The sequence below is a fragment of the Trichoplusia ni genome, chromosome 18 (genome assembly GCF_003590095.1).
Source record: "Trichoplusia ni isolate ovarian cell line Hi5 chromosome 18, tn1, whole genome shotgun sequence".
NCBI classification, from domain to species: domain Eukaryota; kingdom Metazoa; phylum Arthropoda; class Insecta; order Lepidoptera; family Noctuidae; genus Trichoplusia; species Trichoplusia ni.
The window spans coordinates 7,874,836-7,894,839 of NC_039495.1; the positions used below are offsets into that span (position 1 = coordinate 7,874,836).

The 20,004-nt window shown below is 33.7% G+C and overlaps 2 protein-coding genes across 2 annotated transcripts; one reads left to right on the top strand and one right to left on the bottom strand.

Moving 5' to 3' along the window:
• Window positions 1–5,144: 5,144 nt before the first annotated feature.
• Window positions 5,145–6,236, top strand: LOC113502871 (RNA polymerase II transcriptional coactivator-like). Its single transcript, XM_026884603.1, has 3 exons — window positions 5,145–5,246; window positions 5,375–5,455; window positions 5,933–6,236. The coding sequence occupies exons 1-3, from the start codon at window positions 5,145–5,147 to the stop codon at window positions 6,188–6,190; spliced, it is 441 nt and encodes a 146-aa protein (XP_026740404.1). The 3' UTR covers window positions 6,191–6,236.
• Window positions 6,237–6,666: 430 nt separating this feature from the next.
• LOC113502869 (ethanolaminephosphotransferase 1-like) lies at window positions 6,667–19,496 on the bottom strand. The gene is made up of 9 exons (XM_026884602.1): window positions 19,230–19,496; window positions 18,988–19,056; window positions 18,607–18,799; window positions 13,291–13,417; window positions 10,250–10,379; window positions 9,775–9,932; window positions 9,324–9,504; window positions 8,841–9,026; window positions 6,667–8,477 (listed from the first exon to the last, which is right to left on the bottom strand). The coding sequence occupies exons 1-9, from the start codon at window positions 19,278–19,280 to the stop codon at window positions 8,415–8,417; spliced, it is 1,158 nt and encodes a 385-aa protein (XP_026740403.1). The 5' UTR covers window positions 19,281–19,496; the 3' UTR covers window positions 6,667–8,414.
• Between the last annotated feature and the right edge of the window lie 508 nt (window positions 19,497–20,004).

The window sequence follows — 20,004 nt, forward strand, 5'->3', positions numbered from 1 at the left end:
TCTTACCCATTATTTACTTTAAGATTATGACTCATATGTGCAGTGAATTAAATTTCGTAAATTTCCATTTTCTTTTATTGTATAAAATACTATCACACTTGAATTTAAAAATGAAAAAGAAACTCTATAAAAAGCAAGAAACCAAAAAGGAAAAGATCCAACGCAAATACACAATAAGAACCTTTAAATTCCCGTACAATTTAAACTCGACGTTCTCACATGAATATTTAGCCGACTGCACTCAAAACTCATTCGCCATGCCAAACCGAACTGTCCTAATGTACCCGAGGCCTAAGCCCGCACGCCACCATTACTTATGCATTAACCCTGGCTAGGCCAGTAAGCGGTCCCTAAGGCCCGGAGGAACGTTCGCATGATTTTATTCTGCCACTCGTCTCCTATAAAACTCGTTTGCCTCAAGAACAACTTTTGACAATCAATCTATTACGTGAGACTTATTGTAATTGGATTTTCACGTGTTGTTTTTTTATTTTTTTTTGTTTGTGTGTGATTGTTGTTATTTTAACTATTTAAAGAACCTTTTGTGGGATTTTAGTAAAGGGATATACTAAATCTTATTTCTACTACTATTACGAATGTCAAATACAAAGAGCTGAATAAAATTGAATTTTAAATATAAGGATTTTCTTAAATCTGTCATGGAACTATACTTTGTTTTCAAAAATACAGTACGTGTTTCGATGAAAATGGAAACGTCAAATGACAAAAAAAAACTAATCTTTAGATCACAAAAAAATCTAATATATATCTCTTTGAATCAAAACTGTAACGAACCCTTCAATCTGTGCCTCAAAAGGCAAAAAAAGTAGACTAAAATTATAACAAATCAAAAACATAACTGTATCTTCGTGTTCTTGAAAAGATGATTTCCTGTGTGTCAAAGAAATCTGCGAGCTAGTTTCCGTCGTGGATTGGATATCGACTGCATCTGAGATGAAACGCTCTACACCGTATATTTTAAAGGTAAACCCGTTTTATTATGTCACATGTTGCCGATACCAAATGTATTTCTAAAGATATACTTTGAATGTTCGAGTTTTATTTCGTGTTGTGTAATCATTTGTGAGATGGTTTCGCGTTTTTATTTCAGAAAATATGATTTAAATGAAAGTTGATAATGGCTAAGTGATTTCCATTATAAAACACAAAAAAACTTATCTTATTACATTTTTCCATGAAAAATACAATATTTTATAGGGACAAGAGTAATAAAAAGCCATTATCTCAATCCGTAGCCAACAATGCAATCTTGTAGCATGCTACGCCGTAGCCGTAGACAGCTACGAATAAAAATCTAGACGTTAGAAGGGCTCTGTAAAATATAAAGAAAAACGTCTTGAGTAGCGGACATCTGAATGTTTTCTTCCGGTGGAACAAATTGAAACGCTGTATTTTTTTTACAAGGGAAGGTAGACGGGCCACTGAATTACTCAGGAACCGGGCCGATCATTGCGGTCGACCCGACGCCGGTACGCGTCGTATATCTCGCTACGGAACTTAACCGTTATAAGAATTATATTTGAAGTTATTCACTTAGGAGCTTTGTAAGGTTTTTCATTTACTCGTTACTCTTGAAAAAGATGTTGTTTTATGAAGCACAACTGTTGGTTGGAAAAAATTGACATTGTTGTTTTTGAATACTGTATTTTATGCTGTTATGGCAGATTCTTCTTCTCAAACTGCCAACTTAAACTATGTAATACATCGATGCTCACATATTTGTTGTTGAAACTTTGTAAAGCGACAATCATCATAACATTTAAGTGCTAGACAATTGCCGTTGAGGTAAAATTACATTTATTTCCAAGGCTAGCTCAACATACAACAATAAAATATCTAAATACACGCTCGCAATGCAGAAAAGCCATTATAAATGCGACCTTTAACTCAAACCAAACGGAATCCATATAACAATGCAACTGCAGTATGAAAACCTGGCGGTATCAATAAAGGCATATTTCAAACGTCCCAGGAAAACGAAATATATAAGTGCTTCCTACGGCGCTCGCGGCTTTTACGGGAATTAAGGGGGAAAAAACTAGTGCTTCCGGCCGTTTCTGATTGTGTTACTGTGAACGTAAGCACGTTTGTGCTGTTTGGAATCAGGCCAGTACTGTATGGGACTTCTAGTAAAGAGGACTGGTGGAAGTCTTTCCTTGAAAGTAGAATGATTTTTCGTATCAGGTATTAATTTTTTTACATTGATAAAAATATAAGTACTTTGAAAGGTTTAAAGTTTTTTTGACATTTTTCCCAAAATAAAAGGACAGTATTTAGATCTTGGTTTTTTATAACACGCTGATAATTTCGATAGTATTTTTCCCTGCCTCTGTATAAATGGAGTGCGTACAATTAAAAAAAAACTCTCTGTATGCAGTAAAGTGCAAGCATTTTTTCCACGTCTCAAAATTTCTACCCCACAGTATTTCCCAGTGAACAAACACCGCCATCTACCCGAGTCATCAGCATAAAATCAAAACGTGACATGACCATCAAGAATCATTTTCACTGTCGACTGGTTCCCTCTGAGGCTATTAACCAGACGGCCATGTCCTACGGCGGATTGCATATCACTGTCGCCGGCGTTATTACACCAATTACCTCCAGACCCGCTGGTGTGTTCCTGAAGGAGTGTCGTTAGTCTTCGGACATTGAAATCAGGAGTCTTACTTAGACCAGTGTTGGAGCGGTTATTAAGAATGGCTAGGTGTTTTTGATTCCATCTTAGGAATAAGTAGAGTAATATTTATTGCACATTGAGGATTATAAGATTTAATGGAAATTAATAGTGGTGGCAGTCTTATCGTTATATCTTTTATATGAGGATACAGAAAAAAAAAACACAGAAAAGGTATTGATTTTCAGTTTCTACATATTAGAGAGTCTACATATGAAATTAGTGACATTGATAGATATGATGTATTCAATTTAACAGCAAAAAACAAACGCAAGGAAATATGAAATAACATTCCAAATATAAACTACAAAACTGTAAACCAGTAACAGCAAAAAGCAAACAGCTACAAGAAACATGTCATGTTTGATTTTAAATGTAATTAATGTTTTGTAATAAAACTTTTTCCAACGAAAACCAACAAGCTAGAAAATCAAGAAGCGCCACTTGAAAACTTGTATCATTGTTGCTCGCACAAGTTTGTGAAACATTTTACAGCTAACTTAATTAGGAGTTAAAAACTTGTTTAAATTTTTTCTTAATAGTACTTGAAAGTTTGTATTGCAAAACGACTTTTTGTGATTCGGATTTTTTTCTGCTCGGCCCTTTTTTGTCGTGCGATAACTTTGAATATTGTAAATATGCTTTCGAAAGTTCTTTCGTTACGAGTCACTCAAAAGATTTTATCTTATCTTTTGTTTATTGATTTATTTGTTTGTCGGATGGACTTAGTTCTAATTCGTCATAAGCTTTGAAGCTCAGTAGATAAAAACTCATCTTCAGTATTATGTACAACTTCATGAAAATTTTATAGCTTAACGCAACGACACTATATATTAAACTTTAAAATTTTAGTTCGATCGTTGTAACCAAAAACATGCTGTAACGATAAATACTACCACAACTTTCTATCATTCTGAGGCATACATCAAAAACAATTTTACGATACAGTAACATATTTACCTATTCCACGAAACGAACAAAAAATATAACTCGTAGGCACTACAAGTGTACACATACGCAAAAAACATCGCAAATAAAACTTTTTTTTTGTTTGTCGCATTTATTTGACGTAGCATATCAACTTCATTTTTATTTGACGCATATATTCACTAGCGGCAGTCGTGGGGTTATACCAATTCACCTTTGCCGTGCCATTTCGTGTGTGTACTATCCCTACTTTTACTTTATAGTGTAGGATAGAGTAATAAAGGGATAGTACTGTGAGCAAAGTGTTCTGGTGTTTTGCTGACGGTACCTTCGTGTAATGCGATTGTATTGGTAAATGACTGGGAGAGTTATATGTTGTATGATGTTGGTAAAATTTTGTCTGATTCTTGTAAGTTTGCTTGGATTTTTACCAAGGAAAATTATTAGTATTTGAATACTATCAAAAGTAAATTTTAGAAAGGGTGCTTTATCATTCGAGAACTTTTATATTGTTTTATGATCTTTTGTTAAACTTAAGTAAAACCATGATTATTTTTCTTATTTCTTAGACCTAAGCTTTGAGACATTTAATTTTTGTGTCGCGAGGGCATTCACAAATATTTAAGTCACTAGAATAAGTCAACCAGAATCAGAACAAGCATTCGTAGATTACACAAATGCTTGTTCTATGCTGATACCGAAGGCGCGTACATGTGGCGAACCGTGGGTTTGGCGTGATAATAACCACTGTGCGTGCAGACAACAATAAACATACTGATATATAAACAAACAATTGTACGTTTGGATGGGATTTGACTAAATATTAAACAACATAATAAAATGAAATAATAGAGGTACGTATGCAAATAAAATATTTACACCTACAATTTAACTAGTCCCATGGGTCAATAAAATAAATTCAGCCGCGCATAAAATTTCTAATTTAAATCTAAAATAAAATATGAAAGTATACACATGTCACAGTGCAGTGCTTTCGTTTAGTTAGCAGATCCCCGGAGGCATATGTGCAATTATATGAGTACACGACTGTACCCAGTACGGCAGAGGTGTTAAATTAAACAAGCGCTACGAATTAATGTGTGTAAATTCGTTATTATTATTTTTGAATATTTATTTTGTTTGTAAAATAGCTTTAATTTTTTAACTATTTTCCTTGGGACATATTCATTCATCCATAAGTAAAAGTAGATAAAGCATTGTTTATAGCTCATAATATATTTGGTTTAAGTATTTTATTGAGTGATGATGATAATACTGATTTATCGAATGGTTAGCCTTTCGACTAAAGAACCCATTTCCACAACTACAACAGTCTTTGTTAAAGGCCTCTTGAGCATGTCAACAGATGTTATCTAAGTACTTAATACAATAATCACATAAAAAAATCATTGAAAACTCATAGCATATTGAAAATCATATTGAAAAATCATAATATATTGGATAACGTAATTTCCGTTCAGAATGAGTGTTTTTCCTGTAATCCAAACTAGAATACCTAATGCTTAAAGCCATAAAAAATCAAACGTCAAACTCTGTACCTGTAGAGAAACAAAATAAAAGTTACTTTTCGGTCGGAAGACAAACTACTGTTGAGGAACCGGTAAATAAATTTTATCAGAATTTACGATAATTTACAACACTTTAGTGTAGTTCATTTTTGAGCCAAAGCTTATTAATGCGATATGAAAAGTTTAGAATCAATATAATTAATTCTATTCGCTTTTCCAGATATTTAACCATAAAATGCCAAAAAACAAGAAGAAGCAGGAAAGCTCCAGCAGCTCTGATAGCGATGATGGACCTGTTGATGTAAGACCTTTTTGTTTTATTTTCGGTTTCTAAACATCATACTAGCTTTCTAAAATAGGTCTGTTTATTTGTTATAGACCATTTTTCTCGTATACTTACACGTGTAATGCAAATGGCCAACACTTTTATTTTACTTTTTTGTTTCGATTATGATACGATAAGTATGTTGTTGAAATGAAAATCATGACTTAATCATCACCTTATCGCCTTTTAACGGCAATCGTTAATGCTTCGGTAAATAAAGGTATTTTGTAGAGATGGATCTTTGGCCAAATGATTTTATATTATTCAAACACACAAGTCTGTGCATTAATTATTATCTATATCGAATCAAGACTATCCCTATCACTCATGAGGCCCTTAACTCATAAATTTACTTATATTTTAATGGTAATTATTTGTCTTGTCATGATCATGTGATGCCTTAGAAAGATACTTTATTGATGTTACTTTTAACCATTTTATTATTACTTACAGAGAAACCCACCACCAGAAAAGAAAGCCAAAATGGGAAACAGGACAGATGACAAAGAGCCAACATGGGTACTGCAAGGCAAAAAGTTGGTTAAAATAAGGGAGTTCAAAGGAAAGTTATATATAGATATAAGAGAATTTTATGAAAAGAATGGTGAGCTGTTACCGGGCAAGAAGGGTATTAGCATGACACCTGAGCAATGGAGGAAGCTTATGTCACTGGGTGATGAAATAAATGAAACACTTAGTACTTTATGTTAAACTGTTTGTTGTTTCTTGTAATAAATGTTTGAGTATTTGTAAAACACTTGCTTGTTTTTACTACAGCTTAGATGCCTGTCACTGTTTACAATAGGAATGGTAATAAGAATTCATGATAGTTTTAATAATGCATGATTTATGTGTGGTATAAAGTAGTAGCTTTCAGTGTCAAAATTGGTTTTAAATAGATGTCACAGTAGTAATGCAACCAATTACAATATGAAATAGAGCATGTGTTTATTTAGTTACTGAGACAATAGTTGAATTCAAGTTTCAAGTCTTGAAACAATGCACTTATTTACAATTTCCATTTGTCTCTATTATACTTGTTTTGGTTTATAGATATAGAAAATGAACAGGAGTTATAAAAGGTAAGCTGCCTTTTATAACTCAATGGATTCTTTTTTTAATTTTATTCTCTGTGGATTTTGGCTTCTGGTCAAAACTAAGGGTATTTTTTAATAAATAAAACAACATTTGAATAAAAGTCCTCTATTAACAATACAAAGACTTGAAATGTAGATGAGGCAGAGTTACTTTACAGTTCATACCTTTTGGTTTTAAACCTTCAGGTGGTAATTATTATTATTAAAATAAAACAGGTACAAGATTGAGCAACCTTCACTTCGAATATTGAACATATATTAGAGCTAAACAAATACAGAATGGGAAATATTCCATAATTTTCAGGTTTGTTCAGCAACAAGTTATTAACATAAATAGATAATTGTCATGAACAATAAGTATGGTGAGGTTGAATATCAAAACATTTAATCTTGTATGTGTTTCTACTGGGGAATGGCTGACAGTATTATAATGACCAAGATAAAATATCTATAGTCATTAGGTGTTTATCTTGAAATAACAGCATTTTATATTTTTATTGTATGTTGCTCTTACAATGATTATTCTACTATAGTAAGATTTAAGTGTCACCAATCAGTACTTACAAAATAATAAAACTGCTCTCCTTTTCTGAAAGTATTTACTGCTTAAACATACTGCTGAGTTTCATAATAAATATGTCAATAGTACCCTTAAAACTGTTTAGACTTATTGTACCCAAGTACCTAGTTTGTGAGTGGTATTAATAATTTTCTAGAAGTAACTTTGATGAAAATCATCATGCTTAACGCCATCACAAAACATTGGAATATGCTCATACCTTGTCCCAGAAATAAAATTAATTAAATATAAAAAGGAACGCGCATATCAACCTGAGATTTAGATATCAGATCATAATCAAGTGTACCTACTTAATAAATATAACATTACATGCTATAACATCGAGTTTACAAGTCTAGAATATCAGTATATAAAAATACATTCATACTAGACACCTACTACTTCACAGAAAGTATCTATAATTGATAAAATTGACTAAATTTAAACCTAAATGGAAACATTTGGCATGAAATTACAATCTATTGTATGACATATTATATGGCATGAGTAACAATTTATAACTAATAAACATGACTAGCGTTACTAGTAACGTTTTGATTTAGACTTACTTTATGAGGACTATAGCTCTTATAAATATGTTTAATAAATGCCCACCCGATATAATTAGATTACCGACACAGTAACAAATACGAATATTTACCCTGGACTAAAATTATATTTACAAGTATGGAAAAATAGAACATTAAATCCATTGCCATTAATACATTGTCAGATGATTTTATGTTGTTGAACCTCAGTATACAGAAAAGAGATATTATAATATTTATTACTACTTGTAAGATAAATGCTCACTGAGAATTGCCCTGATTTGATTTAAACATCATACTTATTTAGGGCGTAATATACAACGAATGCGGTCTCTTAGAATACGCGACTATCTCATTGATAAAGGTACACGACAAAATATCTTAATAAGGAATATACTTACAATAGAGGTATGTGCGAAAACAAATTAAATTAAAACTGCATACCTATATAAGGCAAGAAATTTACAGCCATTAAAGTTGATGTTTCAATAAACAAAAATATATTCACCGTTTCAGGTAATCAACTAATAAATAAAATAATTCTTAAGTGATAGTAAATTAGCAAGGGCATTGCCAATTATTGGCGAACTTCATACTTGTGTACACTTCCCATTACCAGCATGGTATGCATACCTTTTCCTTTACTTAATACAACCACATACCACGAGTATTACTTATTTTAAATTTCTGTAATTCTTCCACAACGTCTTGTCTGAATCATATAAAATAAATTACTTAATCTTTGGTTTGATATGGAAACATTCTATATTGAAATGTTGACACATTTCCTGCACCTGAAAGCAAAAAATTAGTATAATTAGGTATTAAAAATCAGCATGCATCTAAAGACAGAAAACTCGTATAAAGTAAATGTAATATTTTTATTTCAGACTTTTTCCAAGATCCTCATCCCAAGAGGAAACAGAAGCAATGTCTTGCACACCTTGCTATCCCTGAGGGTTAGCATTGAAATTAATGTTGCCATGAGCCCGAGGTACCTCTGCATTATCCTCGATGTTCGTCGTGAACAAAAAACCAAACACCACGGAAAACAAAGTAATCTTACCCTTTTAGAGGTAAAAGAAAGTAAAAAGAAAAAGTCATCACATAATGAGTACATCTTTAATGTAAAGATCGTGGCTGGTGTCCGTACTCACCACCTTGGTCCCGTAGTAGATGTGCGCGAGCGAGCAGAGCAGCGCGAGCGCGGCCAGCAGCAGCAGCTCGGCGGCCGCGCCCGGCGCCGCGCCCAGCACCAGCAGCACCACGCCCGCGTACGGGACCAGCAGCCAGTTGAACACCTCGCAGCGGGTGTCGCTCATCTGGGACACTATGAGGCGACACTGGAAATGGACAGGGAATTATTGGTAAGTACAATGCGGGAATATGACTAGAAAATGCATGAAATTGTTTTTCTTGATATTATTGTTAAAACAAAACAATAAACTACTACTTTACAGTATGGAAATGCTGCAATATTATTTAACACCACACAAAATTTCACGTTAAGACTAAAAAGCTAGAATATTAAATTACAGACAATTTTTACTTTACAAAAAAAATGACTTTTCATTTAAAAACAGCAGCTTATTGCTAAAAAATCTTAGAATTTTCCATCCCTATTAAAAGTATGTACTTACATTAATATTAGAGAATATAGTTCCGGTCAGTATATAGAAGATCCTGGGCGCTCTGTTGATGATGTCTGTAGGCGAGTATATGGCCCACACCGAGCTGAGCACGAAGAATATGATGAGCGGCACTAGCGGCCTCACCGCTTCGCTGAAAGGACGCATTTTACCCGTGCCGTCGCGATATGACCTAGAAACATGACACAAAATAGTTTTATAAATGAATTATTTTTCCTCCGTATGCTTGTTTTTTTTGATATTTTATTTTACGCAGATTCAAGATTTGTATTTCGTTTTTTTTAATGATTGTACATTTTTAGCTGTATCGCCACTTCGTAAAACATCAATTACGTAGAAGTTCAATTGCTTCAATCTAATTCGTAAGCCCATATCATATAATAATATAGAAAATCACGTACTAACTGTCTGCCTTCATCAGCGAGCCTTCAGTAGTACTTACTTGTAAATATTCCACAGAATGACAGTCTGGCTGGTGAGCATGGCGGAGAAGTAGAGAACGAACTCGAAGATGACGCCGGGCGTGATGCCGCCCGGCAGCGTCACGTGCCACGCCTTCGGCCCGAACACTGACGTCACCAGCAGGAGAATGCAAGAGCCCTAGAAAAAGAATAAAAAATACAGCCACTGGCAAAGGACGTCAGAGAGAAAGCAAAAAATACGGAATAATTTAGGTCATGCAACTTGTTGTGCCTAATTGGTACCTAAGCAAAATTAAAGAATTCTTCCCCGCTTTAAATCCGTAATAACCGTCAAACATTCGACAATAAGCTTTCTTGCTTAAGTCACTGGTACATACGTGTAATTACATATCTCATTCGAGGTTGCTAGTGCCAAAGCAATGTTTGAAGGATAAAGTAAAATTTGGGAAACTTAATTATTTTATTCTATTTTATAGACAAGGCAACTAAACTTACAATCATGGTGAAGTCGTACCCCCAAGGCAGGAACATAACGCCAGTGTTGTATTTCTCCCAGTGCGTCAGGTAGAAGTTGAAGAATATGTTCCAAATCAGAAACAGGAACCTTAACGTGCTCACTTCATCTCTGGAACAAGATATGACTTTATTAATTCTACTGCAAAAACAAAAGAAAAAACAGTACCTTCTGAAATGAAATCATTAATTGATCTGTAAGTAGGATATTCTTCCGAGAGGACAAGTAACGTTGGCGATTGGAAGAGTTATTAGGCGGATCGTTTTAATATTGTATTCAATTTGTAAAAGTTGAGCACAAAAAAAATATATAATTTCTGTAAAGACTGTGCGAATTGGTCTTTATTAGGTATTACCTATTGTAAATTTTGCAAGTATCCCTTAATAGCATTAAAAAGTATCAGAATAATTTATTATTACACCTACTTATTATAAATAATTATTAACTCAACGAACTGCAGTACTTAACCATAAATTATTATTAAATTAACCCAACAATTATTATGATGCAATAAATCAGATTTTACGCTCAATAATTAATGAGATATCAAAATACACACGTGATAACAGATAAGTTAAGATATGTTTTATTAATTGTACTATAAGATTACATTTAATACATGATAGTCATGTCGATTTCGATGATGATGTCAAACGGCTAACTTTAGGCTTCGTTTTCACCGAAGATGCAAAGAAATGTGTAAAGCGAGGATGTGTAGCGGAGCTTTGAAAATGCTTATTAATGTGCGGTGTGAGGATTTGGACAACCTGGTTAAGTATGTAGCGAACCTCGCGATACAATCTCGCTCTCAATCTCTACTTGTTTTGTATGTGACAGAATCTAATTGCGGTAAGCTGTGAACGAAGCGAGGTAAATGAAGGGATTCTATTGGTCCCTTAAAAACGTCCGACACATCGGACGCATGTTTATTGACTTTTGATACTGACTGTACTAATATTAAAATTATATTTTGCCAGTTGAACGTATCACATATCTATTATAAGCTTAAAAATATGGTCACAGTGTCCAGTGCATGACCCCATATTTGGAGGAGGCCTATGTACAGTGATGGGCCGCTATAGGCTGATTTAAATGATTACATTAAAAACTTATCGTTAAGCTAGCAAGCGTCAGTAGCTTGCCTTATTAGGTAGATTACTTTCATTTTTGTTGGGTTGTTAATAACACATATTGCATATCTACATTATCTTGACGTACGTATGGCATGATTTGTGATATGAACATAATTATATATTAGTGGCTATATAATGCGCTGTATTAGATGTGTCCAAGGCCGCGCTGTTCCTATCCGGCGCAGGGTACAACTTAGATAATCTAATTGTGTATTATTAAATGACTATAAACAAACCATGTCATAGAGATGATATCGTTGGTTTCTGTAATAACGGTTACTAAAAACCGCTTTAATTCGTATGTGTACCTAAAGAGAAAAAATTCTAAAAAGGTTTTGTGGAGAGTTTTGATGGTATGTTCCTTCTGCATTTGGTTACTTAAATTAAATAACGTATCAGTGTTTCTGAACTTAATAAAAGTAACTCTAAAAGTTTCTTAAGAGGCATCTCTTTCACTAAGCGTCAGTACTCAATATAACTGTCTCTCTAATCACTCAAATGGAACTGTACAAAGGGATAAAGGTTAAAGGGAAAGCATCCGGAATGTTTCGATAAAACTTCATTGTTTGTATTTAGATAACACAATGCAACAGATATCCGGAACAACTTATTAAACTCGGTCATATCATTCATAAATGAATGAATTCATGTTATGATGCATAGTTAGCAGAACTCTTGTTGCGTTTTGTTTTATTTCGAATAAAGATTTTTTTAATGACTTTCGCACGAATTTAATTCGTTTTGCGGTGGGTTCTACACACATTCAATTCACATGCACAAAGATACCTAGACTCAGAACAAGCGTTCATGGATGACATGAATGAGGATCGAAACCGCGACACGATGCGTTTAGCAAGTTCGGTGTGGTGATCTATACAACTCGGACAGTTATGGTACGGAGACGGCGCGGAGAGGGCAGTTTTCTTTCCACAACAAAAAAATCAAAGGACAGAAGTTACGAGGAAGTGGTTGACCCCAGGTAGTTCGTGTATCTACAAGGTGATTTTATTGTTTAACTTCTAACAATTAAGTTGTTCGCAGCGACATACTTAGAGGCCATTTTAACAGTTAACATGTAGCAGTTAATGTTAAAATATAAAAGAAGACCCTATCTCACAGCTAGTTTTTAAAATCAAGTTTTAATGAAAATAAGACAATCAATCGCCGTATGATATGAGATCAGTATCGATAGGAAACCCAATCGATTCATGATAATAAAGATTTCATACAAATTGAACAGGTGAGTTACAAAAATGTAAATGAAATAATATTTGAATGCACTAATGTAATGGATGTGTTGTTTTTATTTCTTCCGTGTGTACTTTGCACACTAGAATACGCGCGTGCGATCAAAGAGTCAAGGATAGTACTTATGGGTAATTTAACAACAATGCAATGATAGATTAACTTTTTTACATAATATATAATTTTTATATTGATAACTAGCTGCCTAGCTGGCGCTGGCTTCGTCTGCGCAGGATTTAGAGTTTATAGCAATTATAATGTTAGCTCATTTGGAGAATACCTGACAATATGTGATGTTATAGTTGCACTTTAGACTGATGGTAGATTTTCCGTACTTCCATACAGGTTTTTAACAGTTCACACATTATCTTTCGCGGTTATACAGATCACAGACTTGCAGGTACAGTTCGTACCTTCAATATCTAAGATCGTCCGAACGCCAAGATTGCGTGCTTGGTAGGCTTGGCACGCGTATCTGTTATATTTAAAAAGGCTTTCTTGTTAAAAACCAAGCTGTGTGGATACTCTTACTCTCGTCTCTACGTAAGACAACTTGTAAACTCGCCTTTTGGCAAATACCCCTCTACAAATTACGTCACTTGAAAGACAATATCGCAACTTCCAAATCGAATCAGCTTCCTTACCTTCCAAATATGCTGTACAGGAACGTAGGTATAAGCACAGCGGAATACGAGTCCAGGCCATGGTCGAACAGCTCTCCGAGCGGCCCGCTGGTGCCGGTGCGACGAGCCTGCTTGCCATCGATGCCGTCTGGAATAGTGCGTGCTTACTATACTAGACTGTCAATATAGAGTACATTCTTAAGTTAATATTTCAATGAATGCGGGGAAGGAACAAAAAGGTTACAATACTTGACAATTGACAACACCACCTCTAAAGAGCTATTCTAACGGAAATAAAAATCTATCAGTTGAGGAGTCACCGCGTAATCAAACGTGTTGCTTTCTTAAAGTCGATTAATATATTTTAAAATATTCTAATATTAAGTAGCTATTGTCGCGGCGACCCGCTAATTCTCCGCTGTCAAATTTTTATTGCATTTGTGTTGGTAGGTTAATGTAAACGGGTCAAATTTTCCGAAGAGTTCAATGGGTTCATGAAACTCACGATAATGGAGCGTGCATTTCACTATTTTTGTAATTACACTTAATTAAGTTGTTTATTTATAATACTGAATAAGATAATTAAGTGTTCATATGATAGATTTAACTACTAAACATAAAACTGTACGTTACTGTAAATTCGATAAGAATGTCTCAATTGATTTGTAGAAAGAAATCTAATTTTAGACTAGGAACGGCACGATTAAATATTTAGTTCAATGCCTTTTTCGCTTAAGTTAATAAGTTTAAATAAATTAGATAAGTAATCGTTAGGCGTCATCTTTACAAAAATATTCGTATCCTACGTTGATTTACTCGGGTGTAAAGCAAGGTCAACGGCATTATGATTGCACGAACCAAATACTTGGTAAATACGAGTCGGGCGTTTGTTTGACGCCCTACAGTACCGGCTATCGTTTTCCACATGTCTGCTCTCTACAAAGCACGTGTTCAACACGCCTACAGACCTTTTGTACTCTTGATTGGAGACTTTACATTACTAAATTGGATATAAAAGGTAGATCCTGCCAGCAGTATTAAACTCTTTCATGCTAAATGTGTAAATAATTTGGTGTCAAGGATGCGTCTATGAGCACACAGAAAAAATCTTTATTTTTTTTCTATTGTTTTTTATAAGAAAGATTAAGTACCAGTGTATTTCCAATACGGTTTCTTTAATAAGACAGATAGGTAACAAGACTTTTTTTCTTTATAGACCGATGAAAACTTGCGCTAAAACTGCGGAACACATCTCAAATTAAGGAGAGTACTGACTATTTTACTGCTGCAAGAGTTCTACAGCTATGGGTTAGTTGATAAAAAGAACAAGAATAGAAGTATAAAAAGCGCTGATTGATTAAGAATACAATTTGCAGATACAGAGTGGCGATTAAGTTATTTTACTTTTATATTGTGAAGTTGTCACGCAATTCGCTAGCACACGTGGTTTTATTATTTCGGCGATAACCTGTTTAGCACGCCGGCCACGGCAGTTCGCAACCGGAACGATTGTAAGATTTTCAAAACATGGCTTGGATTTTATTATAACCGCACAATATCCCTAGTAAACAAATCACCGTATTGTTTCGTGCGATTGAAATGGTAATCTATGTAGATCGAATTTCACGTTTTAGTTCTAAAATATAAACGCATCGATATTCAAAATTATATAATGATGGTGCTATTTTTTTAGGGTACAAAGGCGTTTCAAGTTAATTGACGTCAACTAGGTAGATAATCTTTTCTATCCGTCATTTCAGCACTCGGTTTTTTTAGATACGTACGATCATGTTAAGCGTAATATCAGTAGCTTCTAATATCTGACGAGTCATGACTGAAAATGATAACAAAAAGTACATAATATTTAACTATTTAAGGCCTAGGATTTCTAAAGGCTCCGAAATAACGACGAGCACTAAGTTATTGAGGATTCGCGAGTAAAACAAGGTTTACATCATTTGCAAATCTCTGAGAACCGGTATTTCATTCACAAGACGCCCAACTTGAACTGGTAACATCTTTTGAACATATGGAACAGGTAATGATATTTTATGAGCTTGATGAGAAATTAAAATAAAATTGCGCAGATCTACAGTTGTGGACACGGTGGGCATTCCCACAGCCCTAATTTAGCTTTAACTGCGTAAGTTGATCGATGACAGGCTACGCTTGACGCAGTCTTCCCTTAGATGGGTTGCAATCTTTGTCATAACGAGTTCCTCCGTTTTTCGGAAGGCATGTTAAATAGTGGGTCACGGCTGTTATTCATATATATTTGACAGTCGTGACGGGTAGTCAGAAGCAAGATAGTCTGACAACCAGTCTGAGAGGTATCGTGTTGCTCAGGTAACTGGGTTGAGCAGTGCAGTACATACTTGTACTTGGCCACCTTCTTTAGGGGTAGAATACACGCCTTTTAAATATTACATATTTTAATTTATTTTTTTACTGCGTTTACAAGCCGTTAATTGAATGATATAGATCGTGAAATAGTAGAAGGTACGTTTTTGGGTCAAACTCCTGAAAGGCCCAAACAGCTATGCGCAGGCAACATTTAAGATTAAATCTCTTAAACATTAATTACTAAGTCTCGTGTAAATAGTCTTGCATGCTTATTATACGTATCGCTTCTAGATGGGTAAGCATACATTCCATAGCGTTGCATATAAATAGGACTTTGTTTACAAACACATTCTAACTATGTAATAAATAGATAATACTTATTCATGAAATCTAGAATAAATAGTTCGCAATACGATATTATTTTTAGATGACGCATGACAGCATGTGTATGATTCTTGATGTTGTCAATGATTTGCAGCACTATCTAATTATTGTGTTGGCAAAATGCTTAGGAGAATACGAATAATATCAAAGTTCATTCGATTTCCATTTAATCATCGACAATTGTAAATAGCGGAATTGTGGCCCTGATAGCTTTTCTAAGTCCTCTCGCTGAACTGAAGCTGATAGGACCCTAGACATGTGAAAAAAGGACTACGCTTTTGCTAAATATCAGCATAATTTTTTTTATTAAGATAAATCAGGTATTCGATGTTAGGTAATTAAACATTAGATGACATTAATACCCTTAATGTTTAAAGCTGATGAGAACATATTGCGACGTTAACAAAAAATAAAACTCACTTCACTAGTCGCGTCACACGCAATCTTAAAGAGCGCAATAAGACAACATAAATATTGATCAATTACCTAATACATACAAACAAACCCAGTTAAAGTTTGAACGAGGATGTGATGAAATGTCTAGTATTATCAAGACGACACATTAAATTTAACATTAGATAACAAAGGGCAACAATAAGAATGAGAGATCAAACGGAGACAGCACAATCTCGTATGTACTCACTAACAATATTCTTTTGCTACCATTTATTTTATAGTTGGTTGCAATTTAGGCATTAGGGCTTCTGCTAACTACTCCTTTTATCGCCTGCTAGTTTAATCAAGCCGTTAATCGGTATGAACATTGTACATGCATTAAATTACGCACTTTATACGAATTTGTAAAAACCGACAAATTGGTTTGATGGTCTTCAAATGCAATTATCGACTGTTAGCAAGTTTGTAGTCAGCGAGGGCTTATAACAATTGGTAAATGTGATAAAAAAAATATTGAGAGTAAGCTCTGCTTTGTAAGTAAATTCGCAACAGAATCTCTTTGCGCAATAGTTCCTTTACATGTTTTTCAATTGCGAACCAAGCAATATATAGCAGAAATTAATAGGAAACCATCCAATGCCGTAACCGGTCACGGACTACTTTTCGAAAAATATATTTACTGTTGCTAAGGGCATTCATAATGAAAGAAAACAGTAAAATTGATAAAATAAAATAAAGCCTGTAAATTCTTCACGTCTAATTTTAGCTGTTTATGTAGACACTGTTGTATTGATTCAGTGTTAAAATCGCAATTTCACGTCTAGTTGTACGCCAACGTAGAGTACTATAAAAATCATTTTATTGAACTATAAAATAGTACTAGCAGTTTTCACGAGAAAATTAAGATATGGACGAGTTATGTAATCACTGGTACCGCTTTTATTGAATAAGTGGGCGCGTAGTGCGAATGCAGCTTGAGGTCCTTGTGCGAGCTAAATGATCGTGATTTGTGCACTCGGACGCCTCACACTCTAGCTGAGTTCTAGAATCTATCTTAAGAATATTATTCGCTTATATATATTACACTATACATAAATATATTTTTAAATGATAAGAAATATGTTTAGTAGATCTCACTAAAGATTGTACTGTAAAATATACCTGTCATGAAGACCTTTACTACTCATTAGTGGTGTAACGAAGCTACGAAGGTCAGACTAAGCAGGTTAACTTTATGACGTTGCAACCCTCACCCATGTCCTTTTAATGGATTATAATTATTCGTTACATCATTAATGTGTCAAAAATCTGTGCACATTAGCTAAATTATCTTACACCGGTTAATTTTTGATTTTATGCCGCTCAATTTAATTGTAAGAAGAGAGAGAGAGAGCATCTCTAATATTTGATGTGTTGTGCCTGTGTTAAATAAAGACGATTGGATTACGTTGCGCGAAATGTTTTTTTTTTAACGTGGTCTACGGAGGACTTATTTAACAATTTGTAAAAACTGTGTTTGGTAATTTAATCAAAATTCATTACGGAAATTATATTTGAATTATTATTGAAAGAAAGGGTATTTTTCGGCATTGGGACACTATTAAAAAAACTCATGAATTCTACGTGTTTTAAAAATGTATGTCTTGCTTAGACATACATTTTTTACCAGTATTTATAAAAAAAAATGGAACTCAGTAACCATAATCGCGTAAACGTATTTAGAAGATAAAATAACTAATTAGTCTTTATCAATGTTATCCCTCTTTAAAATCTAAGAAAACACCTGAATGTTTTTTCTTGTCGGTTAAACATATTTTGAAAACAAATTTTGTAACTGTAAAATGCAATACCTACCCAATATTAATAGGTAATTTTAACTGAATGACTATAAGCCATATTTTTGTAACATAGATTAGTAATTATTATACAGATGTATGTTAGTTATATGAAATATACTAATTTATTCATGGAGTATGTTACAAAATAGTAGAAGCAATTTAAAATATAAATATACTACAGTTAACTACTATTTTGTATTTGAATAAATAAAATTGAAGTCCACAATTTTTGATGACAATAGTGTTGTCATCATACTATAACCAGATTTGTAAAATTATAATTAAGAGGATGCTTACCTAGGTTACCGATTTATTCAAGAGATAGCTTTCCATACTAAATATCAAATAAGTTTTTAAAATAATTAGTTAAACTCACCTAATGTGTACGCCACAAACAAGTTGACACCAGAAACAGCCCACACATACGACGGTATGTAGTCATTGGACACATTTTCCGCAGTCATGGCATGGAATCCATAGTCATAATACGAGAATACGAAGAAGTTCAGCACAGTGAGAAGAAAACCTGTGAAGGTCAGCAGGTTTGGAGCCACCCACACTGGACAAAACTGCAAATACATTTTAATCAATAACCTGTTCCTTAATTTTAAATAATAAGGAAACTTTATTTATTGTTATAATTATTATTTGAAGCTTAATTAAAAAGTTACAGTGACAAAAAACTTAAGTCTATCTTTATTCATGTTTTTTTGTAGTTTATAAATATTTATTTATATTTTTAAGAGTGGAAACTTACCTGAACACACCAGTTCCAAAACGGGTGCATAACATAGTTACTGAGTACGCTGGTGTCCACCGAGTTGTACTGTAAACAAAATTTATTTTTAAAATATTAGTAATCTGGATATTCCGAGAAATGCCGATCGGTCTAATACGAGAAATTTTAACGTAATAAAGATGTTTCGCATTTATTTTTAAGTAAATCAATAACGAAGGTTCTCAAACCTACATTAGTAAAATAATAAAAAATACACTTACTTTGTATTTCTCGAAACCCTTTAATTTATCCTCCGACAGGAAGCGAGCCATGACGAACGATGTGAAATAATGTTTTGTTATTTGAAAACAATATAAATTAAAGACATCCTCTCTTGCCCTAAAATTTTAAAATATTGTTTTGCAAAGCGTCTTTCAGGTAATTCCCTGATAATACGCGGTATTGTTTCAGTTTTATAGCGTAATTTGTTTTTTTATTCACAAGCAGTACCATACTCCCACAATTCAAAATGACAACTAAAAAGTAAAAAAATCCAATGACGTTATTGACGTTTCCATCCAGCTGGATTAGATTTTTATTATAGATTATTAATCTTTCGTCAGTCGATTTAAAACGCATTAAATGTGTATTAAAACGGGAAAGAATCTAAAATGTGCTTTTCATAATGCAATACTGATATTAGATAAATATTTTTTTCAATATTTATCAAAATTCCGTCACCGAAACCATCGAGAATGTAAGTTCTGTTGTTTGTTAGGTCTGTATTAGGGACAAGGGTTGTCAATGGCATTGATATAGTCTTTCCATTACACGCAACATTTTCAATCTTTCGTCTTTTATGATACCTTGTTCATAATATAGGTGAAGTAGCGTAAATATATTCAATCTGTTACCTCGTTGGATCCTGTTAAATTACTAATTCACTGTAAATTATGTATTAATTCTCGGAATGAAGCTAGTACCTCTGTCGAAAAAATAATATCTTGACAGAGCAGTTTCACGTTCCCTTAAATAAAGTAGGTAGATCCCCTATAC